The sequence below is a fragment of the Vigna umbellata genome, chromosome 1 (genome assembly GCF_029865625.1).
Source record: "Vigna umbellata cultivar VRB3 chromosome 1, Vumbellata_1.0, whole genome shotgun sequence".
In the NCBI taxonomy this organism is placed as follows: domain Eukaryota; kingdom Viridiplantae; phylum Streptophyta; class Magnoliopsida; order Fabales; family Fabaceae; genus Vigna; species Vigna umbellata.
In genome coordinates this window covers 14,352,221-14,379,470 of record NC_142165.1, presented here as the reverse complement: position 1 = coordinate 14,379,470, position 27,250 = coordinate 14,352,221, and the positions used below count along the sequence as shown (strand labels likewise).

The window sequence follows — 27,250 nt, the reverse complement described above, 5'->3', positions numbered from 1 at the left end:
ATACAAGTTAGGTAATGAAATATAACCTAATTCAATAAAATAAGATTCATATGGAATCGGTGAGTTTAAAGGGATCTCTAATTAGACGTAAAAAATCAGATTTTATATGGAAATTGAGGCTAGCATGATAAACTTCGAGTTGAATATGTTATTGGTTTATAAATATGTGACGGAATGAGTCTTGATTTATTACAATCTTTTTTCCATAAATAATATCTTAAAGATGGGATTAAAAATTAAAATATATTATTTATCAAAATATAAATACATTTTATTTATAATTCAAATACTCAATTATTAATTAAAAATCATTATAAATTAATTCAAACTTAGTCACATATTTATAAAGTCATTACTTTAACTTATTATTTTTTTGAAATATCTTTTAAAGTAACTAACTTTAAATAAAAATAATAATCATAGATCTAATGATATTATTATTGTATTTACACATTTATAAATTATCTAATAATAAAAAAACACTAGGAAAATAATGTATAGTGGAGCTTTATTTTCGACGGTTTTTAATAAAACTGCAGTGAATTTAGTCTTTTTCTTTTAAATTATATTTTCGGTGGTTTTGTGCTAAACCGCCCATAATATGTTAAAAAATATTCCCCATATCCTAGGTTCCTCTATTTCTTCTTTTCTCTCATGTTTCCTTCTTCACTCTGCATTCACGATTTACCATCTCAAGGCTTCCCTCTATTTCTTCTTCCTCATTTCCCATTTTCCTCTTCACTTTGCCTTCACAATTAATCATTTTCTTCTACACCAGTTGTCCAGTTGATATTTTTCTCTCGACCTCGCATTCATCGTTCAAGATTTTCTTCTTCACTCCACTTTTCGACTTATGGATTTGTGCTTCTTCTTCACGATTTGACGGTTTGCAGTTCAAAGCTCGCACCAAAGATATTGTGGAGGCCGGAGTTCGGGGATTCAAAGGTTTGCAGCATGCTTTCCTATTTGCTTTCTTCTTCATTTTGTTGTCTGTAAATTAGTTGGATTGAATAACTTAGGGTTTGTGATGTAATGTTAATCGTAGGTACTGTCTTCGCTTACGGGCAAACGAATAGTGGGAAGACTTACACGATGAGCTGCTAACGATTTGTTTCGAATCATTCAACAAGTAACCACTCCTTACTTTCATTTTTTTGTGTGACAAAACCAGTAACAAGAGTTGAAAAGTGACACAAAGCCATTGAAATTGAATTCTAATTGATATAAACAATGTTTGGATACAGTTCTTTATACAATTCAAGCTAGAAGAGCTTTGGGGCTTCTGTGTTCCGAGCAAACTCTTAAGTTAAACCGGGCAACTTCATAAAAGTTAAGTGCAGAAGTTCAATTCACTTATTTTTTTGTGTCTTGTATAGATATAGATATTTATATAGAAGTTTATTTAAACTAGGCCAAAAAGATAGAACTTTAGACCTTATAGACTCTGCTATTATATTATATTATATTATATGTGTGTTTATATATTAATGAGATAGATATAAAACAGTGACAAAGGCATAATTCCAAAACCCCAAAGGAAGAGAGGGATGATGTAACAAAGTAAGGCCCAATTCAACAATATGTCTATGTTTCCGTTCAATGACTCCGTTTTGGTGATGATTATGAGGACATATGAGTCTATGAACAATGCCATGATGAGCTAAACATTGCATGAAAGGACGAAACTCACCACCCCAATCAGATTGAACATTTTTAATTTTAGAATTCAGCTACAACTCAACCATTGTTTTAAAAGTTTGAAAAACTGACAATGTTTCATTCTTCAACAAAACAAACATTTAACAAGCAATAGAAGCACCTCAGTCACCGAACAAAATGTTCACTTAACTCGGTTAAGAATATTTTAGAAAAGTATGCTTTAGTTACTAGATGTCAGGTAAGAACTCTCGAATTGTGGGTTTTGTAAAAGGCCTTAAGTCACTCGTAATCTTGTAGGTTAACTTATGTTAATCTCTCTTTTGATAATGTAGAATTATCCCTTGCAAACTGGCTAACACTTAAGAGGTTTTTGGTAATGGAAGGAACATGCAACAAATGATTTTAGCAAAACAGAACTCGAGAATAAAACGGTGAGACAATATCCTTTTACAATATTGTAATATGCCAAATTCTGTAAACATTTCAAAAGAGAGTAACTTGAGGAAGGGAAGAAAAAAAGAGGATAGATGTAATGTGATGTGACTATTACAGAATATTATCAGAATAAATGTTGGAAAGAAATATTACAGAATATTCATCTTACTTGTATTCTGTTTTTTGGCAGAGTTTATGAAGTCAAAGAAAAAGGTTAGCATTGGAATTATATCTCCATACAATGCACAAGTGTATGAGATTCAGGACAAAATTAAGCAATACAGTTGCACTTCTCATCCTGGCTTCTTTGTTAGCGTTCGTTCTATGGATGGTTTTCAAGGAGGCGAAGAAGATATCATAATAATTTCAACTGTAAGGTTTAATAAGAGTGTTTTTAATGCAGATATTGCCTTTGGGTAGTAGGAAATGCAGCTACTTTAGTGAGCAGTGACTCTGTACGGAGAAAGCTTGTTCTGGATGCAAACTTTAAGAATCTGATTCACGCTTTAACTCAGTTAAGAAGTTTTGAGAAGAACAAAATGAAAAATTAGAGTTTGATCCATGGTTGTGTAGGGCATCTCAATGACCTGGTTGGTAAATAACTGATAGGGTTTATATCTTCTACTGTTATGGTAATTGTCATGTTCTTAGGTGTATGGACTAGTAATGTCTAAAGTAGACTATGCTATGCGTGCTACTAGTCTCTCTTGAATAAGAATCAAAATAAAATAATCTCAGTCTCTAAGAGCTAAGAGCTAATTTACACTAACATGAACTTTGACGGTTAAAGAAAAAGGCATAATCGTGAAACTAATTTCATCATAATCTCATTTTATTACAATTAAAAACTAAAAGAAAAATAATTTGTACATATTTCCAGTGATTTTTACAAACCTGGTTGGTTCCAACGGTTTTCTCAAAATCCCTGTAAATACTGACGGTTTTTGAAGAACTCTCACTAATATTGTGATTTTTCCAAACTTCCTGTAAATACTGACGGTTTCTGTTAAACCTTCGCTAATATCGGAGGTTTGTGCTAAACTCCGTTAATACCAACGGTTTTCTCAAAACCTTTAAAAATTGTGACGATTTTTCAATAAACTATCAGTAGTTATTTAGCGACTCAACTTTTTCCAGAAGTTTTCCAAACCGTGGATAATGTATCTTTCAAGGATTAAAACCGTCGAAAACAAAAAAAAAAATAACCCTCGAAAAAATTGTAGATTTTTGTAGTAAATACTTCTAAAATATTTAATTTTTAAATAAATGATATTATAAAATTTAAATTTTGACCACGCCCAACAAAAATCGTCAAGTTTCCTTTTCTTTAAAATTTAACTTTTGCAATGTATATATAATTATAAACATAAGAAAAAAAAGTTAAGGATATGAAAACTTATATAATATTAAAATTTAGATTTAATTATCACACCATACTTAAATCTTAACATAATTTCACCCTAGAGAAGGGATAAATTTGAACAACTAATCCTTGACTGGTGAGAAATTGTAGAAAATTAAAATTTAAAAAATGAGAAAGCTTTAATCACGTACCTCTTTGTTTAGAATATTGATGCTATATGTAATGTACAATAATGGGTGATTTGGTTAGAAAGAGGCTTCAAAGTCTGCTACAAGAAACAATATCATTGATTTAGAACATTGAATATATGAAATAAAGAAACTAGGATTTGAGCAAAAATATGAAACCTTACCTCTTTATAATATTATCGCTAAGACTTCTGAATTATATATTTGTATGAGTTTATGATCCAAAGTACCGTATAAGTTGCTGCGGTGAAATGAAGAACAATTAGGACATGAACGTGTGAAGGATATCATGCAAAGGTAACCTTGTATTCGAACAAAAATGAAGACAGATCATCTTTTATTCTTTTCCAAAATGTTTGAAGAAATAGATAATGAAGGGTAAAATAAGATATGTTCGATAGCAAACATTTTCATCGTTTTTTACCATGAGATAAATTTATTTATATTATCAAGACTATCACAAATGTCTAAATAATACTTCATAAATCGATAATTATATTTATTCATAGCAAATAATATGTATTTCATAATACTTAACATTACATATGATGATAACTACTATATCATAAAATTTTGATAATTTGTTTTTATCACATTTCACTTACGAATAATTACACACCACACTACATATATGCACATAATTAAATATCATAGATAAGATATCATGTGAAACAATTATTCAATGTAAAAATTAAATCCAAAATATGACATATATACAAGAAATAAATTAATAAATTGTAGAATAAAATTAATTTCCCTTAACTCAATTTTTGTAAACTCTAAACAAAGAATGAGGAAAACTATACAAGGTAAGGTGATGAAATATAACCTAATTTATAAAAATAAGATTTAATTGGAATTGCTAAGTTTAATAGGATCTAGGTAGATGTAAAATTATATTTTATTTTGAAATTGAGCCTTGGACAGCTAACAAATTTTGAGTTGAATATGTTGTTGGTTGTAATGATGGAACGAAATGAATAATGTATGTGATGGAATGAGTCTTTATTTATTACAATCATTTTTCATAAATAATATCTTAACGATGGGATTTAAAAATAAAATATACTGTTTTTCAAAATATAAATACAGTTTTATTTATAATTAATATACTTAATTATTAATTAAAATTTATTAAGGATTATTTTAAACTTAATCACATATTTATAAAGTCATTAATTTTTTTTTGAAATATCTTTTAAAGTAACTAAGTTTTAAAAAAATAAATAGAAAATGATTATTAATATAGATATGATGTTATTATTATTGTATTTAGACATTTATAAATTATCTAATAATAAAAAGTGTTTCTAAAATATTTAATATTAAAAAAGATGATATTATAAAATTAAAATTTTGACCACGCCCAAAAAAACCTCAAGTTGTTGGGTACAAGAAAAAGACTTTCACAAGGTAGAGGTGAAGAACCATAGCCATTTGTTTGAGGGGAGGATGTTGGGTACAAGCAAAGTTCCACATAAGATAAAATAAGAGATGGACATGAGTTTATATACACATAAAATACCTTAAGAGACCATTTGGAATCATACCATAAACAAATCCGTGAGAGCTTGGTTCAGAGTGGACAACATCCCAAAGGAGATCTATATGTATACGTGTGTTGTCCTTCCTACACAAGTTTAACCAAGCCTTGAGCGGTGAGAAAAACAGTGTCATTGATTTGGAATATTGAATATCTGATCTAAAGAAATTTGCAACAAGGATTTTGAGCAAAAATATGAAACCTTACCTCTTTAAAATATTGTCGATCGATACAGAAGATTTGAATTATATATTTGTCAAGAATGGTGAGTTTCTGATCTGAATGTTGAGTACTATATGAGTTGCTAAGGTGAAATGAAGGACAATTATAGGACATGGACATGCAAATGAAGAAAAAATGAAGATAGATGGTCTTTTATTCTTTTAAAAAATGTTTCAGATTCTTTGAGTGCAAGGAAAGAAAATTAAATTGAAACTGTTAAAAAACAGAGATTCTCTGCAGACATTATTGAAAAATGAAAGGAAGAATTTGGCAATCCCTAGTTTGAAGTTATGCCTAAAGTGTTTGAAGTAACTTGTGTGATTCTTCACTTAATTTCTGGAAATGAAAGGCAACTTGGATTCTCGTAAAAATTCCTTAACTTGTAACCACTCAGAACAAAGGTGAGAATAACGATGGCAGAATAAAAAATGAAAATTCAGAAACATGGAAAAAGTTTACAGAGTTAAGTCAATTCAAGAATTGACCTCGTTTAATGTTTCATGAATTAAACTGTTTCTAGTTTCAAGCAAATACATAAAAGATAAAGGATATTGGATAACTTTTTATACTCTAAATCCTCTTCAATGATCTGTCTTAATTCCTTGCATTTACTTACTTTTAGACAATTCAACTTCCAATTTTTCACATTCTTCTATTGTTAATGAGTTGAGATGTTGGAGGGTAAATGAGTTGTTGGTAGCCATCCAAATATGACTCATTTCAGGTAGATTTTTTAACCACAAGATTCTAACTTTAAACTGACTTGTGCTTCCATCATCCAATCTCCATTGTTGGCAATATTGCTCATGCATAGAGTTTGTTGGGTGGGAAAATGGTTCTGAATATTCACTATGTCTCCAACAAAAGGTGTTACGAATATATCTTGCAACGAGTCACATTTCCAGATCCTTACAGATTTCAAACTTGAGAACATTGAAAGATCACATTGAAAAATATTTTACAGTATGATTTTTACCTAAAAACGAAGTAGGTATTTCTGCATAACATGTGGGTTTCCATATGGTTTTCTTTAATTCTCTCAGCTAAAATTTTATTGAATTTGCAAAACAAAATAACATGCTTAAGAAATGTAATATTGGAAACGTACCTGACCTACTGTTCACAATAGATACTGATGGAATTGAAATGCTTTTAGGAGAAACTTTGACTTGGTTAGATTCAAAATGTCGATCCTCGTCTTCCTCAACAATTTCATTTGTTTCTTCATGGTGTGCTGGTGGAAGAACATCCTCAATTATTTGTTCTAGCATATTGCAACTTCTAATCTCAAGTCTTTTCAATTGAGATAGGTCTCGTGTAATACTGGCTGAGAATACATGTTTTAATTCGTCATATTTATACAACTTCACTTGTTGAAGATTCTGGAAAATTTTGGATTGCATAGAATGCTCAATCGTGAATTGATCTTCACTTGTTGAACAACTTTATGACATAGTTTAAGGAAGTTCTTTGTCTTAAGAGATGGAGTTCCATCTTTGGTCCTTTGTCTTCCTAGTTCCTCAATATTCTGTGCATCACAAATGAAAAAGAAATGTTCATGTATCTTAAAGTTATAGCGTGGAAAAGTAGTTGTTTCATAATAAACATAATGTGTTGGTACAATAATAGTTTGAGCAAATTTAGTGGTTATCATTGTTTCTCTGGTATGGAAAACCAATATCATTTGTTGATTCTTCGTGTACCATTTTTTATTTGAAATATTGAATAAGCATAACAAGAATTAGTGTTTACACCAGGAAATCTGTTTACAACAATCCTAGTAATTTTTAAATTTAAAAGCAAATGTGTTTTATGCGAGGGAGTTACCATACAAGATTGAGAAGGAGTTCTCACCTCAAACAAAAGTTGGTATTACAAGTTTCTCTTATGTTGGAATTTTTCCAATACTGTTTGCCTACATTTCATTACCACTCTTCACAATGCCAAAAGTTATCTTGATTGATTAGCAAGCTAAGTTTCATTACAGGTATTTCATTTTCTTCCTTCTCTGTATTTAGTTTACTAATATATCATCTTTCAAAAGATTAAAATAAAATATATAAATACCTCACTCATGTTTGGAGAAGAAATGACGGGCAAATTTACTTCAATCATTTCACTTTTTTTGTCTATTTTTTGAAACTCTTGTGTTTTAACTTCAAATCATGCTTGAGTTGAGACCATTCTTGTCGATCAATATGGTCGATCACTTTAGCCAATCATCTTGACCAATCACATTGGCCGATCATCCTGATTGATTATTCTTGTTGATCTTGATCACTCTCATCGATCAACTTGATTGAGTGGCAGACGAACCGATTGCAGAATTAAAATTAGACTAACACTTAGTCAATGATAATCACGAATCAACCAATACTAATGCTAATTAAGGTCTAAGGTATGATTGTTTAGACACATGTATTATATAGCATTTAATATTCTCCCGATCGATCAGTTAGTGACTTTAGCATTATAATACCTTGTGCAGGTACCATCCAAGCAGTTTTGGAGCTAGGGAAGACCTTGAAGACCGAATGGAGAAAAAAATGGAAACGATACAAGCAATTGAAAGTACTAAACCGGCCCTATCGAAATAGTTGTTATAATTGAATACTGCAAAACATAATAATGATGAAATCTTGTACAAATATTGATTTATTGTACTTCTTAAATATTCAGAAACTTAAACAACTTCTCGTCGCAAATAAAAGTACATTCTGAAACTATAACACCCATTCTTAAAAGAATTGCATATAATGCCAAATATAATTCAAAGGAGTAACATAAAACAGATAAAACTAAAGTGTTTTGGCTAGAAATCTCAAATCACAGAAAGTCGAAACATTTTGCTTGGGCATCAAGAAAGTCATTAAGACTCCTAAGTTCTTTCTTTATGTTGTCTAGTTCCCAAGTTAAATGATCATGTCTCTTAAGAAGCTCATTGATTCGCACCTTTGCATGGTCCAACTTAGGATCCCTTCCCAAAACACGTTGACGCATTTCATCAACCCAAGACCTCTCAAATCCAAGTTGAACAGCTTCATCACACAGTTTAAGGAACTCCTTTTCTCTCTCACGATTAATACTACCAACACTTTCACTTCGAAGGAACAACAACATATCTGCCAATGTTTTCAACATCCAAGCTCGAAAGCGATCAGTGAACTTCTCACAAGCATTCCAAAGATGAGGGTATGCTTCTATCGCCTCCACTAGCAAAGAAATTTGTGAATCATTGAGATCAACAAAGTGCTTATACTTTTCCAATCTTGTACGAGTATCTGTAGAAGTTGTAAAAAGTTTGAGGAGTAGGTGACATATATATATAAGATGGAGAGGAGACAAGAAAAGAGCTATAACCTGGAGTAACCACAACGTCATTATTGGAAACAATTCCTATTCCCTCTGTTTTATCCAACAAGTTCAACCCTTCTTGGATTTTGATATTTTGATATGGTGCTATTTCTGTCTTGTCTTCATTCATCTCACTATCTTGTTTAACAACCTGGGAATCTTGTATAAGTATATTTGCACCGCTTGACTTGTGAATAGTAACACCACTAACCAAGCTAATGTTATCTCCACCAATTGGCAAGGTTTTAATTGTAGCTCCCTCTGTTGCAGCTCCACCTCTGCTCCTTTCTCTTCCTATTTCCTCAATATTCTATTCATCACCAATGGAAAAGTAATGTTTGTGTATATTTAAAGTTATAACTTTTAAAAACATTTGTTTCATAATGTATATCATGTGTTGGTACCACAATTATTTGACCAATTTTAACGGTTACCATATTTACAAGTAAAAGTATTTTATGCAAAGGAGTTACCATACAAGTTTGAGACGAACTTCTTACCTCTGAAACAGAAGTTGGTATTGCAGGTTTATCTGATGTCGTAGTTTTTCCCAAGTTGTCTGTCTCTATTTCATCAGTACGCTTTTCAACGCCAAAAGTTATGTTGATTGATTAGTAAGTAAAGTTTGGTTGTGGTTGTTTTAATTTCTTCCATCATGTAGTTGAATAATGTATCATTTTCAGAAGATTAAAAGAAAATATGCAAATACCTCATTCATGTTTGGAGATGAAATGTCTGGAAAGTTTTGCTCCATAGCTTCTGGGTCTGATGTCATTTCACTTTTTCTGTCTATTTTTTGGAACTCTTCTATTTGAGATATAGATGGATCTTCACGGTTCATTTGGAGGGGAGAAGTGTTTTTTGGCGTAGGATCCAAATCCTGCCGAAAACAATTGATCGTAAAAAGTTAGGACTACTTTTTGTGATTGATAGCCTCCAGACTAATTTATTTCCTTGAGTTGTTGTAGTATATAAATCAACCATTCTTTTTTTGTAAATTTTTTAAAAAAATGAGAATATTTAGTTTGTGTAACGTTACTTTCCTGGGAATATGTTTCACGATTAGATTTTCCATCCACCTCTGCATTTATTGAAGTTGCAGGAGTCACTTCCTTTGAACGATGATCTTTGAACTCCAAAACTGGAGTTCAAGCATATAGTTAAGGACTTCGTTTAACAATGAAACAAAGCAAACACAGAAATCAACGCACTCTCAACATTCCATGAATGATCATTATATCGTCACAACTAAAAATAATTAAATGGAAAAGAAAATAACATGCGGACAATTATAAATACAAGTGATTATTTGTACAAATGTTTGGTTCAAAATTTGAATGAAACATGTAATTTGTTCATATTTTCTTTAGGTGGAAGAAAGAAACATAAATCATTTGGTTATTAAGGGTAGTTATTTGAAATGTAGTTGTGCTCTAATTCTATAAGGAAATAAAGATGTTGGCTGAAGATTTCAGATTTCACAGCTACATTGAACACATTTAGCGAAATCACCATGAGTCGTTTATATATAAAGCTTCCATCGTAATATGTAATGTTTGCAACAACATGTCCATTCATAGTATTTACCTTCCAAAAGATGATTTTGTTCGAGCTCATGAGGTGGAGTTGTTGAAGTCAAAGAGAGTTTTGGACAATTGCGGATAATGCGATGCTTCACATTTAAAAATATACTCTCTTGTTGAAAATTTAAAAGATGCATAAATATTATAACTTTCAGTCGTGGAAGTTCAACTTTGGTCTTTCCTGTCTCATCGTATTCGCATGCAATAAAGTCTTGTAGTTCAGTGGCTTCCTTTATTATTAGAATCTTCAAGTTGGAAAGATCATTGGATGCAAATACAGAGGTGAAACATTTCATCTTATGGCATTCTTCAATAAACAATGATTCTAGTTTGGGGAAGCATAGTTGTGGAGAAAGGATATTGGACAACCTTTTATCCTCCAAATCCTCTTCAATTATCTGTCTTAATTCCTTGCATTCACTTACTTCCAGATAATTTAACTCTGGTAGGCATCTCAACACTGACTGAGGAAATATTACTTCTAATTTTTCACACCCTTTTACTGTTAACGAGTTGAGATGCTGGAGAGTAAATGAGTTATTGGTAGTCACCCAAATACGAGTCATTTTAGGTAGACGAATCAACTCCAAATATTCTAACTTTAAACTGACTTGTTGTCCCATCACCCATTCTCCATTCTTGGCATTTCTCATGCTTAGAGTTTGATGAGTGGGAAAGTGGTTCTGAATATTCACTATGCCCCCAACAAAAGGCATTACGAATATATCTTGCAATGAGTCACATTTCCAAATATTTACCCTTTTCAAACTTGAGAACATTGAAAGATGACTTTTAAATTCATGTTCATCTTCAACCATGTTTTCCTTTTTATTTCTTTTGACTCTTGCAGGAGTTACTATATGTTTCAAACCATCACAGAATGATATCCTCAATTCTTCTAATGAAGTCAAGGTCTTAGCTACAGATGTCGTAAACAATGACTCCAACATTGGACATGAATCTATCTTAAGATATGTCAGGCTAGATAGAGAAAACGATCCTGAAAATCAATTATAAATAAAAATGTTAATAAATTAAGAATCCATTCTTATTTTCAATACATTGATTTCGATGAACTACAACCACAGACTCAAACATCCAATAATCAACTCATAATGATGAAAAATAATTATCCCATACAATTTTATTATCTCACTTCACATTTTCATCATCCTATTACTTTTAATAATTTTATATTTAATTACTTTTTTAATCTCTATATTTACACCAACTTCGTCTTAATTTTAGTTCCTATCTCTAAAATTGTATCATTTTTCATATGTAAAATTGTATCTTTTTTCAGATGTAAAGATACTATTTGTGATTTATTTTATTCGTAAGATTATATATATATTATGTTGTTATATTAGATTATATTATGTCTTATTTCTGGAGTTTAATGGAAAGAATCACTTCAAAAAGATTAAACGATCTCAAAAGTTAAATTTAGTCATTATATATATGTTATTTCTGGAGTTTAATAGAAAGAATGACTTCAAAAAATTAAACGGTTTCAAAAGTTGAATTTAGTGATTTCTTTTTCATGTTTTTATTATATTTGTATTCTGTTTTAACAAAAAGTTTCTCCTCTCCATGTAGGAATTTTTTCACTTAATAACTAGAGTAAACTATTTAATGTTAACTATACTTTTTTAATAAATTATACTTATATTTTTATTTTTCAAAATAATAATACATATTTATATTTGTGATATATATTTACATTTATGTGATTTATGTGATATATATTATAAAAATAAAATGATCATAAAAAATAATTTTTTATATTTTAAAAGAAAAATTTAAAGTAAAGAAAAGAAAAAATAATATTAAATGAGTTTAAAAACTTTATAAATGTCAAACTATATTTTTTTATATATAATAATATACGTTTTCTAGATTCTACATAAACCTTTCATTTATTAAGGAAAAAAAAGTTTTTTACACCACAATTCTATATAACATACATTCTACATATTTATTTTTTAATTACACTTTATATTTTAATAAAATATTAATTTATTTGAGTTTTGAGTGAGAGTGTAAAGAATATGGATGTCAGCATATTAATACTCTTAAAAATATTATATTGTCAGTTTTTTAAAATATCATAGTTATATATCTAATAATGAGATTATTGCAATTATGAAAAAAATATAAGAAAAAAATATAATTTAAGAATAAGAGGAATAATAATTATTGTGAACGGTTTTTGGAAATAATAATTAGTTGCTTTTTCATTTTTCTTACAGTTAAATAAACTTTTATCCTTTTATTGACTTCAAACTGTTGAATACTAAAACATCCGCGAATCTATAATTTTGTAGTTTTTTGAAAATATACACCTTAATAAAAATATTTTACAATATGATTTTTTCCTAAAAACGAATTAGATATTTATGCATAAGGTGTGGGTTTCCATATGGATTTATTTAATTATCTTGAGCATAAATTTAATTGAATTTGAAAAACAAAATAAGATGCTTATAATGTAATATGGGAAACGTACCTGAGCTATTGCTCACAATTTCGTTTGTTTCTTCGCAGTGTGCAGGTGGAAGAACTTCCTCAATTATTTGTTCTAGCGTATAGCAATTTTGAATAGTAAGTGTTTTCAATTGAGTTAAGCCTCTTCTGATATTAACTGAGAATACATGTTTTAATTCTTTACATCTATGTATCTCCACTTCTTGAAGATTTTGAAAAATTTTGGATTGTATCGAATGCCCATTTGTGAATTGATCTTCACTTTTCTCTGATTTTTCGAAAGACCCATTGACAGGTGTTGCAAATATATCTTGCATCGAGTCACAATTACAAATATATATACTTTTCAAATTTGAGAACATTGAAAGATCACTTTCAAATTCATGCTCATCTTCAACCATGTTTTTCTTTCTTTTCACTCTTTCAGAAGTTACTATATGCTTCAAACCATCACAGTTATATATTTTCAATTCTTCCAATGAAGTCAAGGTCTTAGCCACAGATGTTGTAAACAATGACTCCAACATTGAACATGAAAATATTTTAAGAAATTCAAGATTAAACAGAGAAAACGATCCTGAAAAACATTTATAAATAACAAAAATATTAGTTTTTCCTTTCTTATTTTCAATACATTGATCTCCACCAACTAATATCACAAATCCAAACATCAAATAATCAGCTCATAATAACGATAAAACCACTGCACATTTTCACCATCCTTTTTTCTTTTAACAATTTCATATTTAATTACTTTTTTAATCTCTATTTACAATAATTCCATCTTAATTTCCTATATTCTAATATAGTATATTTTTTAATCTGTAAAGATACCATTTGTATTTTATTTTACTCATCAAGGTAATATATATAAACTGAAAGATATGTTCTTAAATAGATAGATTAAAAGAGAAAATTTTCTAACCAAAGCGATCGATTGAGTAAATAGTTTATAATTTTATATGAAAAATTAATATTTAAAATTCGAATTCAAATATATTTCCCTTTTCTCTTACTACGTGACAAATATCATATATAATGTTTTAACAATTAATTTTCTTATATTTTTCATATACGACAATGTATTCATAATATTAATGGAAGAAAACCCAAAACTTATCCCACAAATTTATCTAAACCACTACATTAAAATATAACTGTAAGGTAAGAAACATACTTATTCGATAAATTTCAAACAAAAATCTAAATTGAATTCTTAAGGAATGGAGCCAGTTTTAATTGGTTAATAGATTCAGGGAATTAATTGATAAAATTAAATTATAAATAGCTATTACCAAAACTTTTATTGAATTTGAAGAAAAGAATAAGATTCTTAAGAGATATGTAATATGGAAAAGGTACCTGAGGATGTACTCTGCACATCTTCTTCTACAATTTCATTTGTTTCTTCGCAGTGTGCTGGTGGAAGAACTTCCTCAATTATTTGTTCTAACATATCGCAATTTCCAATTTTAAGTATTTTCAACTGAGTTAGGCCTCCTGTGATATTGGCTGAGAATACATGTTTTAATTCTCCACATCTATATATTTCCAGTTGTTGAAGATTCTGGAAAATTTTGAATTGCATAATTGTAAATTGATCATTTTCCTTTGTTTTGTCAATTGTGAAGAGACATGTTAATTGTTCGCAATCTGCTATATATAATTTCTCTAATTTTTCAAAAGACCCATTGGCAGGTAGACAACCATGCCATAAAGTTTTTAGATGATTCATGTCTATGATCTCCATATAACGTAACTTGGAGAAAATATTTCCCATCTTACTCAAATAATTGCTAGTGTCAACCAAACACTCTATTTCTTCACACTCACGTATCTTGAGTTCTTCCAACTCATTCATACCTTCTTCACTTTTAAATATATCAGGCATCATATTTTTTGCACCTCCCTCAATATTTGCTACAAATAGCTCTTTTGCTTTTTTGGCCAAACCTTTAATAACCTCATTTGATATGTCAAAATAATTAATTCCTAAAGTTCTCTCACAAGAGAAAAACTCTTGAAATATATAAGTATAAACATTATATATAATTCCATACCTTTGCAGCTTTTGGGGGACACTAAATGAGTTAGAGAATTTAACACTTTCTTCCTTTGGATGACCCCAGTAGTCTTTAAAAATATACAATTCTTCTAAAAATGGGATTCTTTTGATCTCTTCAAAAATATTGCTTTCAATGTGACAACGGTTAAACTCTAACAACTTCAAGTTTGTAAGTGTTGTGAGTGCAACATCAGTTTGCAAGTCAAGGAACGAAGGAAATGAACAACTATGAAACGAAAGACTTTGCAGTTTCTTCATATCTCTCAAAAATGAAATGTCTCTCAATTCCCAGGATTGAAGGACTAGACAACGGAGATTGGTTAATGTTTTGAAAGAGGTTGTTGACAACTGCAAATTATAGTTGTTTTTATTGGTAATAATCAAAACTCTAAGTTTTCCCATTCTTTCAAAAATTCCATCAGATACTTCTGATTTTGTTTGTATAGTTAAAAATTCAAGATTGGAACAATCCACATCATCTGGAAATTTCACACACCATAGATATCTTATCGAACCTTGCTCCAAACTTACATCCTTTTCCACTTCACACTTGATGATCTTATTTTCATTCTTTGCTATCCCATGGGCTACATCACGAACCAAGTCATGCATTTTGACATGTTTATCATCCGCCTCCAACAATAAACAAGAACTTACAAGCTTGATTTTGGGTTCAGTCAGTTCAATCCTTGCCGCTTCATATGTTTCAACTTCTCTAGCCACACCTAACCCTATTGCACATCTTATTAAACATTCCACTGGAATCTCATAATCTTCGGGGAATACAGAACACAATAGAAAAAGTGATCTAGCTTCTTCAGTATCTAGATTATCGTAGCTCAACTTTAGACACATATAGGGATCTTGCAAACCCCTACTGATATTGATCGATTTAGAACTTTTCAATTTATTCAACGCATTACGCCATATCGCCTCTTGTTTTCCCTTCAAGCTACTAGCAACAGCTACAATGGCAACAGGCAATCCTTTACATTCATTTGATATTGATTTTGCCAAATGCTTTATGTTTTCAGGAGTGTCTTTCGACATAAGTGCTTTCTCTTGGAAGAGAGTCCATGCTTCTTCATCAGTTAAGATGGGTAGATAAATTATTTTTTGACAATCCATTGAAACACAAACTTCTTCAGATCGAGTGGTAATGAGAATCTTGCGGCCTTTATGGTATTCAGAGAGGGGAATCCCTATGCGACCAAAATCAAGTTTTTCCCACACATCATCTAGAATCATAAGAATTTTATTTTCCTTGGTTAATCTCATGCACAAGTGTTTGGCTCTTTCTATTTCTTGGCTTCCTGGAAGTGGAAACTCTAATGAACTTGCAATTTTTTCTTGAATCCTTGAAACTTCTACTGTACTAGACACAGGAACAAAAATAACTGTGTCAAAAAGGTGCTCAGCTTGTGCTATCTTCTTAACTTCCATTGCTAATGTGGTTTTACCACAGCCCCCCATCCCGTATAACCCAATCATTGTAACCCCATCATCTTTCAGTGCTTTCATAAGTTGATCAGAAGCATATTTTCTACTATCAAAATTCATAGATTTTTCTGTGAGAATATCATCAATGTTTGAAGGAATTGAGGCATTGCGTTCAAGTTGTATATATTGTTTACCTTCTTGAATGATCTTTTGATGGTCTGCTTTTTTAATTGCCAACTTTTTTCCTAAACGGTATCGCCAAATCCAATTTGGACAGTATCCAAAAAAACAACTCTTTTTGGCATTTGTCTCTTTAAGCAAACCATTCACATATTCTGAAGCAATGTTTGCATTCTTCAACCATTTATCAATAACATCAGCAGTCTTTAAAGTTTGCCTTCGAGCATGTTTGACACGATCATCTACACTCTTTATCGTTTCGACCAAGTTGTCTTCTTCTTTTTGAAGCTCTTTAGCAAAACTATTAAAGCAAAAGGAGTATTGTAATTGATCAATAGCCCCACACGCCACATCTTTTAAAACTCCAGACAAAAATCCATTCAGAATGTCCATCTATTCAGTTTACTGGATTAAGCTTAAATAACCTGATATACAAATATAAGATCAAATAAACATAATGAGTTTTGTACCCAATTAAGAACCAACTCAATAAGTACAAATTTTTATTAGTAAAAGAACAGGCTAATTTCACAAAATGATACGTAAAACTTACCAATATAATTATCAATATAAGCATCATTTCATAATTTTAAAGAACAATTTTTTCAAAACAACAAAGTTTAAGTTAAATGAAAAATAAATATTTTAATATAAAAATAGTTATGACTTTTCTAATTTTTTTTTTTTATTTTTTGAAGCAATTCTTTGAAGACTATACAAGTTAAGGTAATGAAATATAACCTAATTCAATAAAATAAGATTTGTATAACCTAAAGGGAAATAATTAGATGTAAATAGTCAGATTTTATGTGGAAATTGAGGCTAGGATGGCTAACAAACTTTGAGTTGAATATGTTGTTGGTTTTAATTATTGAACCAAACCTATCTTGACAAATACTGTATGTGATGGAATGAGTCTTTATTTATTACAATCTTTTTCATAAATAATATCTTAACGATAGGATAAAAAAATAAAATATATTATTTATCAAAATATAAATACAGTTTATTCATATCCTCAATTATTGATTAAAAATTATTACATATTAATTTAAACTTAATGACACATTTATATTATTATAATGGAGTTTGAAGAATGAAAGGAAGAGTTTGGTAATCCCTTAAGTTTTATATTAATAATAGCAGCAACACTATTGCTCTCTCAGTTGCATGCAGGCAATTCACAAACTCTTTCGGTTGGAGAGTGTCGTCCAAACTTTTACATGATAATCACAATTACATAAGCAAAACCCTAGATAAATAAATGGATGATAATGTTACGGAAATGGAGAAAGTGAAGAATTAAATAATTCATTACATGTTACGTTGACGTGAATTATCGACAGTCATGTTAAAGAAAACAATAATGTCGTTGATTTTGAAAAAATAAATCATGAATTTTGAAAAAATAGATTATCTGGTTGAAGAAGAAGAAAGACATGTTAGATAGGTATAAAAATGTGTTGGGTACGAAGATATTGTAGTTTATTCTATATATTATACAGAATATCTGGTTTATTCATATAAAAAGATAAGTAATTTTCTAGTACCAATACAATACATATATGATATACTTAGTGATTGGATTCTCCACATGAAAATCCATCCTAAAAAGATAGCAAATATTTTCATCGTTTTTTACCATGACATTCATTTATTAATATTATCAAGACTATCACAAATGTCTAAATAATACTTCATAACTCAATAATTATATTTATTGATAACAGATAATATGTAGTTCATAATGCTTAACATTACATATTAACGATAACTACTATGTCATAACATTTTGATCATTTGTTTTATCACATTTCACTTACAAATAATTACACACCACAATACATATATATGCACATAATTAAATATCATAGATAAGATATGATGAAAAAAGTATTACTTAAGCAAGAATGACTTGTTTGAGTGAAAATTTAATAAACCAAAAGTCATTAAACTCAATATAACTAAAATAACAACATATTTAATCTCAAACTTTACTATATCATTTTGACTCATATTCAAACTTGTTTTGAACTAAAAGTATCTCTTAAGCTTCACCAAATTATCAATTCTAATGTGTCATGTGAAACAATTATTCAATGTAAAAATTAAATCCAAAATATTACATATATACAACAAATAAATTAATAAATTGTAAAATAAAACTAATTTCCCTTAAGTGAATTTTTGTAAACTCTAAACAAAGAATGAGGAAAACTATAGAAGTTAGGGTAATGAAATACAACCTAATTTATAAAAATAAGATTTATATGGAATTGCTAAGTTTAATAGAATCCAGTTAGATGTAAAAATTATATTTTATGTGGAAATTGAGCCTTGGACAGCTAAAAAATTGTGAGTTGAATATGTTGTTGGTTTTAATGATGGAACGAGACCTATTTTGATAAATACTATATGTGATGGAATGAGTCTTTATTATAATCCTTTTTTTATAAACAATAATCATAACGATGAGATTAAAAAAATAAAATATATTGTTTTTCAAAATATAAATACAATTTATTTATAATTAAATGGATTATTTTAAACTTAATCACATATATTTATATTCATTTATTATTTTTAAGTTTAATTATATATAATATCTATTAAATAAAAATATAAAGTTAAGGAACTAAGGTCATCTAATTGACTATGATAAAAACATAATATTTTCCATTTAAGATTTGAATTCTCATTATATATTTAAATCTTAACATAATTTGACTTTACAAAATGGATAAATTTGGGTAACGAAGCCTTGAGCGGTGAGAAATGATGGAAGATTAAAACCAAATAGGAAATTAAAAAAAAAAATATGAGAAAGCTTAATCAGCAACCTCTTTGTTTAGAATATTGATGCTATGTAAGGACAATAATGGGTGACTGATCAGAAGGAGACTTCAAAGTCTGCTACAGAAGATTGAATATATGATCTAAAGAAATTTGCAACAAGAATTTTGAGCAAAAATATGAAACCTTACCTCTTTAAAATATTGTCGATCCAGAAGATTTGAATTATATATTTGTCAAGATTGATGAGCTTATGATCCGAATGTTGAAATGAAGAACACTTATAGGACATGAACATGGAAATGAAGAAAAAATGAAGATAGATGGTCTTTTATTCTTTTCCAAAATGTTTCAGATTCTTTGAGTGCAAGGAAAGAAAAATCAATTATTGAAGTATTAAAATTGAAACGGTTAAAAAGCAGAGATTCTCTGCAGACATTATTGAAGAATGAAAGGAAGAATTTGGTAATCCCCTGTTTGAAGTTATGCCTAAAGTGTTTGAATAATTTGTGTGATTTTTATTGGAATAAATTGAAGTAATTTGACGGTATATAAAAAGATTAAGTGGGTTGGTTATATGAGAAGTATTGGAGATGCTTTTAAGAAAAAAATGTAGATAATCCATTTTATGGCATTCTTGTCGGTATTGCTCTGTTATACTGTTTTAGTTTCAAGAAAATAGATAAAAGATAAAGGGGAAAATATCAGTTTGTGCTTATTTGTATCATGTCAAGAGTAATAATTTCGTTTTAGAAACATTAATTAATAAAAAATCTAAATTTGGCCTTATTTTTTTGTTGTTTCTTCTCCCTATGTTTTTTATGATTCGAAAATTTTGTAGAGCTAATGCACTGATTTGATGATCCGGTAAACTTTTTAATAGTGAAAGAAGGTGTGGGCTAGTTTATGAAAGGATCTTTTGTTTTTGAGATTTTGTGTTTCTGGTATTAAATTATTAATAGGCAGCGTGGACAATCTAACGTCGATCATGACACGAAGCTCTAAATACTACTAGAGACCGACTTTTCCAATTATAGATTTTTGTAGTAAATACTTCTAAAATATTTAATTTTCAAATAAATGATATTATAAAATTTAAATTTTGACCACGCCCAACAAAAATCGTCAAGTTTCCTTTTCTTTAAAATTTAACTTTTACAATGTATATATAATTATAAACATAAGAAAAAAAGTTAAGATATGTAAACATATATAATATTAAAATTTAGATTTAATTTTCATAACATACTTAAATCTTAACATAGTTTCACTCTAGAGAAGGCATAAATTTGAGCAAGTAATCACGGGTGAGAAATTATGGAAAATTAAAATTTAAGAAATGAGAAAGCTTTAATCACTTACTTACCTCTTTGTTTAGAATATTGATGCTATATGTAATGTACAATAATGAGTGATTTGGTTAGAAAGAGGCTTCAAAGTCTGCTACAAGAAACAGTATCATTGATTTAGAACATTGAATATATGAAATAAAGAAACTAGGTTTTGAGCAAAAATATGAAACCTTATGTCTTTAAAATATTGTCGCCAAGACTTCTGAATTATATATTTATATGATTTTATGATCCAAATGTTGAGTACAGTTGCTGCGGTGAAATGAAGAACAATTAGGACATGAACATGAGAAGGATATCATGCAAAAATAACCTTGTATTCGAACAAAAATGTTTCAGATTCTTTGATTTCAAGGAAAGAAAATTAAATTGAAAAAAAAAAATCAAATTGATGTATTAAAAATGAAACAATTGATTAATGTTGAGTTTGGTGAAGATATTATTAATCAGGGAAGTGTTAATCAAGAGACAAAAGTGATTAAAAAAAATCAGAGATTCTCTATAGACATTATTGCAATCGAGCTTGAACAACAAAAGGAAGAGTTTGGTAATCCCTTGTTTGAAGTTATCTCTAAAGTGTTTGCAATAATTTGTAACCATTTCAAAGTTTAAACTTTGAAAGGGAAAATTAAACCAAAATGGCTTAGTTTATGAATAAAAAGTATAATTAATCTATTTTTAAACTTAATGACATATTTATAAAGTCATTACTTTCATTTATAAACTTATAGTTTTTTAATGTATCAATATTTTGTACAAGTATTCTGTTACTTTCTTGCTTGACGAGAAAAATATAGTTTTAGATTTCATTATCCACGTTAGTTTTTAAAGAAAATATCTATTCAATTAAAAATAATAAATATATTTTTCAATTTCAATGTAGTAGTATTTAATATGCTACTAAATAATTTTTAAGTTTAATTATATATAATATCTATTAAATAAAAATATAAAGGTAATGAACTAATGCATTGGTTGAGTTTTTCATCCAGTAGACTATAATAAAAACATAATATTTTCCATTTATTGATTGCATTGTTTAGAATATTGATGTGTGACTTGGTCAGAAAGAGATTTCAAAGTCTGCTACAAGAATATCTGATCTAAAGAAATTTGCAACAAGGATTTTGAGCAAAAATATGAAACCTTACCTCTTTAAAATATTGTCGCTACAGAAGATTCAAGAACTTCTGAATTATATATTTGTGAAGATTGGTGAGTTTATGATCCGAATGTTGAGTACTATATGAGTTGCTATGGTGAAATGAAGAACAATTATAGGACACGGACATGCAAATGAAGAAAAAATGAAGATAGATGGTCTTTTATTCTTTTCCAAAATGTTTCATATTCTTTGAGTGCAAGGAAAGAAAAATCAATTATTGAAGTATTAAAATTGAAACTGTTAAAAAGCAGAGATTCTATGTAGACATTATTGAAGAATGAAAGGAAGAATTTGGCAATCCCTAGTTTGAAGTTATGCCTAAAGTGTTTGCAATAACTTATGTGATTCTTCATTAATTTCTGGAAATTGTTGAGCATCCACGAATTTTGCAAATGAAAGGCAACTTGGATTCTCAGAAAAGTTCCTTCACTTGTAACCATGGAAGAACAAAGGTCACAATAAATGAAAATGTCTAAGTTTATCCAAGCAAGGTATCTTAAAGGCACACAAACCGAAAATATTTTTACGGTGTTAAACTAAATGTTTACACATTAATTATCATCTTTATAATTGATTATCCATAGTAAATTTTGATAGCTACTACTTTTCATTTATCATGGAAGCAAGATAAACAAGATAACTTCTCGTAAGGTCTCAAAATTGTTTCTTCACAATGGTTACGCTTAGTTTATTATGTTATAATAAGATACTATATAATAACTTCATGCTGATTATTGCACTTATAAATAATCTCGTACCAAGTACTCTTAACTTATTTTCAGTTTGAAATGATTTATTTGTTAAGACAAAATTGTCTATAAAATTTATATGTTTAAACACTATTATATATGTTTTGAAGTTTAACCAAATAATATTAAACGAAATGAAAATATGAAGATGATATATCTATAATAGAATAAGCAAAAACCTAAGTTTAAGATCAAAATCCACAGTCATCTAGCAACATAGGAAAATCTTAGGAAAATTCTTAGGCATATATGCATCATAGAACAACCTAAGTTAACACATCAAGATGACTAAACAACTCTCAAGTTAAAACATCTATGAGAGTTATGCTAAACGCGTCAAAAAATGCTCAGTTTCTTTGTCAAAAAGATGCTCAGTTTCTGCTTTCTTTTTAACTTCCATTGCTGGTTTTACCACAACCCCCCATCCCGTATAACCCAATCATCTCTCAGTGCTTCCATTAGTTGATTAGAAGCATGTTTTCTACTTTCAAAATTCAAACATTCTTCTGTGAGATATGAAAAGTGTTTGAAGAAAGACTAGCAATGCGGTCCAGGTGCATACTTTCTGTTTCAGTAGGGGTGTGAAGACCGAGATACGAACCTAACAAATCTGGACTGCTTCCTCCTGTCAAAGCTATTACGATGCTCTTTCTCTCTCTATATTCCGCTCTCTAAAGGAAGATGGGCTGGGTACCTGCAAAGGCACTCCGACGCTCAAGTCAAGAAAGGAATGTGTGATGGATCAGAAGAAGAATAATCTCTCTCTTAATTTTCTTTAGGGAAAAACGTACCTTTTTTCTCGTGTGCTTTGCATATTTAAAACAGTATAATAAACCGTTTACCTGAAAATCCGGTCACTTACTGAAGTTGACTATTTGGAAGTTACAACTGCTAGGTCGTGTTTGATACTGAGTCAATTACTTCCGTGATTCGTGGCGTTAGCTAATATTCGTAACTGCTTATTCTTAACTGCTAAACCATATACTGCGATATCGCGTTCTGTATGTCGATCGTCCTGTGTATCGACACAAATAGACGACTTGTCGCGCGAACGCTATATGTCGCGACATCACTGTTTGGTTGTCAATCACCAAGTGGTCGACATCAACATGTAATCGTGTGACATTACGACCGTGAGAAGGCTCTGCATTGCATATCCTTATTATTAGGTTTAACTATCGCCTGGGTTACCGGTCGACCGTTGGTGGATCCGGTATCCTATAGTACACTTTCAAATCAATTTGGACAGTATCCAAAACAACAACTATTTTTTCTTCTTGCTTCTTTCAACAACTGATTCACATTTTGTATGTCAATGTTAGAATCTTGTAGCCACTTCTCGACAACTTCACTGGTCTTTCTCGTTTGTTTATGGGTCTGTACAACAAATTTTTGGACACTTGCTCTTGTGGCAACAAAATTTCCCTCTTCTTTCTCGAGCTCTTCAATGAAATTGTTAAAACAACAAGGATAACGTAATTGATTTAACCCTCCACACACTAAATCTCTTGAAATAGAAGATGCAAAACCATATAGACATTCCATCAATTTCTTCTACTAAATGCAACTTTCTTTATCCTGAACAAGAGAAATGAACATATTATAAAAAATTATTTAGATATAATAGGAAAAAAAAACTTAAAGATCATTCATTATGCTTACAACTTTTCAATGTCCATAACTGGCTTTTATGGTAAAATCACAATAACAGAGTTATTAGTAGTTATAAGTTCTACATTTTTATACTAAAAATATTAAATTATTGGATACACGATGGAAAGAATACAATTAAAAATAATCTAACTTTTAATCATTATTTTAATTTTACGTACTATATGATTTCTATAATTTTGTTAAATATTTTTTTTAGAAAACATTTTTTTTTTAGTTTCGTCATCCCTCTACCCAAAAATATATTGAAACACAACCATATCTAGCCTCTCTAGGAGAATAAGTTCAATCAACTTCTCTGAGAAAATGAATTATCAAAGCAGAAAAAAGGTATATACAAAATGTGACAGTTTTATACAAAATATTTTAAAATAGTTATTACTTTTAAAAATCAATTCACAAATATATTTTTAAAAAAATCAGTTAATAGTTATATTATAACAGATAAAATGAGAATAAAAATTGTGTATACAAAAAAAATATCCTCGTTATATATATATGTGTGTAGATAAGTTAATATATAACAGAAAAATATGGGAATAATAAAAAGTACCTAAATGTTAAGGTAGAGATTACAAATATAATAAAGAATAAAAAAGAAATATAATAAAGAAAATAAAAATATATGACATTTTTATTTAAAATTACCACTCAAAAATCAGTTAACAAATTATATTATAAGTTAATAATATTTTTTGAATATTTGTATTACATTATATTTTAATTATATATGTAAATTGATTAATTAAATATATAAGAGAAAAATAATGAAAATAATAAAAAGTAACCGTGGATATTACAAATATAATAAAAAAATGGAGAAAAATATAATAAAGAAAAAAAAGAAGAAACATGTGTCTGTTTTATAAAATAGTCGTTATTTCTAAAAGATCAATTAATAATAATATTTTTTACAAATCAATTAATAATTATATTATAAAAGAGTAAAGTGGAAATAAAAATTGTGTACAAGAAGTATCTTTTTCTATATAGGTATAAATATACAAAATTAGGCTAACTATATTTTTTGTATAATAACTTTATTTAATATTTATTTTAATTTACATTATTATCTTTTTATTTATCAATTTTATATAATTTTAGATAATATTTATCTTTTCTAAAATTAGATATAAAATTTATTGGAAACTAAATTTCGATTGTTAATTTTTTCAGTTCAAAGTCGCATGTTTATTAAAAACTAAGATCAATTTAAAATATATAAAAAATATATAAGTAATATAAAGTTTACAGCCAATTTTCTAAGATTAAATTAGAATTAAAATTTCTAAGATTGAGTTAAAATTAAAATTTATTTACTAATTGAATTGAGTATTTCCTCTCGTACTAAGAATTCACTTCATAATTGTGACAGAATCCCTTTTAGTTATTAAGGGTAATAATAGATTTGATTATGATATAGCTCACCTGATTTTTTATCGTAGAACATCCACTTCGAAATGCATTCTTATTTTGTATATGCTTCAAAAGAAAATATTATTATCTATTGTTTATTAACTAAATAAATTTATACCCGACACAGTTAAAATAAAAAGGACACCAACGTTCTGTCTAATACTAATGATTTCTCTTTTAAGATCATAGTCTTTGAATAAATTTTATAATATAATATACAACTTTTATTCTAAAGTATAGATTTTAAAAGAATACTAATTGGAAACATGACACTGGACCAAGTCAAGTTTCTTTTATTTTTCCTATAGAGGAATTTTAATTTTCTTATTATTTCTGATATATTCTCTGTTATAACTAAGATTTATACAAATTATAAAATCAAGAATAGAAAATATTAAATAAGAAATAAGACAGTACATATTTGTTTCTTATTTCTGATACATTTTAATTAATGATAAATAATTTCAGAAAATATTTAAAAAAAGTGTTTTAAGAAAAACATTGTCTTCGTTTTTCTTTACCGGAAAAATAAATTGAAAATGAAATTACTGATTTTTCTGATGTACATTCTGAGTTAGACAGAGATCCTTGAGAATTCCCAGAGCTATGTTTGGAGAAGAAATGTCTTGAAAATTTTGCTTCATCATCGTTTCTAGGTTTGATGACAGTTGAAAAGATCGTTATAAATATGGTCATTTTCAACTGTCTTTTCCTTTTTTATCTGTTTTGACTCTTAGATGAGTTACTATGTGCTTCAAAATTCAAAATATATAGTACCTTAACAGATTCAAAATAATAACTTATACATTTCTTTATTGATACTATATTTTTAAAATTTATTCAGACGAATACTAACTTATACATTTCTTTATATATAATATAAATTTACTATACTGTACTTACAATACTGTATTACGTTGAGTTTTATTATATTATATTGTTTCATATTGTATTATGTTGTTTTTGTATTATGTTATTATTCAAAGTTATTAATTTTTTTTAAAAATAACTTATACTAATACTCCGTGAAGTTTTCTCCAATTACACTAATAATCTATCTTCTTTTTCAATTCTACACGACCGGTACCTTCTATTTTTTTTTTAAATATTACAAGTCTCTTGAGTCTCAAAAGTATTATGCTTATATTCCTAATAAGCAAGACTTTGTAATGAAAAATAAATAAATATTTTTTTAAAAAAAGTCACCATAAATAAATATTTCATAATAACCCATTTTTTTTCTTGAAGAAATAAAAGTATTATGTTTTCATCAGTTTATTAAAAGCATATTTTAACTAAAATAAATAGCAAATGAGTAAATTTTGCAGAGCATAAAACCACTATTTTCTGTCAGTGGAATGATATGTTTATTATTTTATACCTCTTAAATAGCCTTTTCACATGACTGGAATGATATTGACGTTACTTATGCCAAATTTTAACGCCATTAAATTTAAATAAATGATACATTTGTTGATATATTAGTCCTTTTATGAAATTCTCTGCATTAAAATTGTGTAATGGGCGAAACAAAAATCCTAAATGTTTTAATGATATATCGTGTTATTAATATGAAATGTTTTAA

At 28.5% G+C, this 27,250-nt stretch overlaps 1 protein-coding gene and 2 long non-coding RNA genes across 4 annotated transcripts; 1 reads left to right on the top strand and 2 right to left on the bottom strand.

Moving 5' to 3' along the window:
- The first annotated feature begins 448 nt into the window (after window positions 1-448).
- On the top strand, window positions 449-2,869 carry LOC148204743 (uncharacterized). Its single transcript, XR_015783536.1, has 3 exons — window positions 449-945; window positions 1,046-1,129; window positions 1,245-2,869. It is a non-coding gene; the product is annotated as an uncharacterized LOC148204743 (long non-coding RNA).
- Window positions 2,870-3,072: 203 nt separating this feature from the next.
- On the bottom strand, window positions 3,073-5,508 carry LOC148204742 (uncharacterized). Of its 2 annotated transcripts, none has more exons than XR_015783537.1 (4): window positions 5,396-5,508; window positions 5,171-5,295; window positions 3,810-3,886; window positions 3,073-3,722 (listed from the first exon to the last, which is right to left on the bottom strand). It is a non-coding gene; the product is annotated as an uncharacterized LOC148204742 (long non-coding RNA). The 2 variants fall into 2 exon arrangements; XR_015783539.1 differs by having other exon boundaries at window positions 5,171-5,275.
- A 2,602-nt stretch (window positions 5,509-8,110) lies between these two features.
- On the bottom strand, window positions 8,111-16,912 carry LOC148204741 (uncharacterized). The gene is made up of 7 exons (XM_088116603.1): window positions 14,197-16,912; window positions 10,352-11,347; window positions 9,799-9,905; window positions 9,474-9,644; window positions 9,265-9,345; window positions 8,771-9,074; window positions 8,111-8,691 (listed from the first exon to the last, which is right to left on the bottom strand). The coding sequence occupies exons 1-7, from the start codon at window positions 16,910-16,912 to the stop codon at window positions 8,237-8,239; spliced, it is 4,830 nt and encodes a 1,609-aa protein (XP_087972729.1). The 3' UTR covers window positions 8,111-8,236.
- Window positions 16,913-27,250: the final 10,338 nt, after the last annotated feature.

Coding starts and splice junctions, on each gene's coding strand:
- LOC148204741 (XM_088116603.1), bottom strand. CDS start 16,912: ATGGACATTCTGAATGGATTTTTGTCTGGAGTTTTAAAAGATGTGGCG. Junction 9,906..10,351: donor ACAAAATCATCTTTTGGAAG/GTAAATACTATG, acceptor CTTGAACTCCAG/TTTTGGAGTTCAAAGATCAT. Junction 8,692..8,770: donor TGACGTTGTGGTTACTCCAG/GTTATAGCTCTT, acceptor CAACTTCTACAG/ATACTCGTACAAGATTGGAA.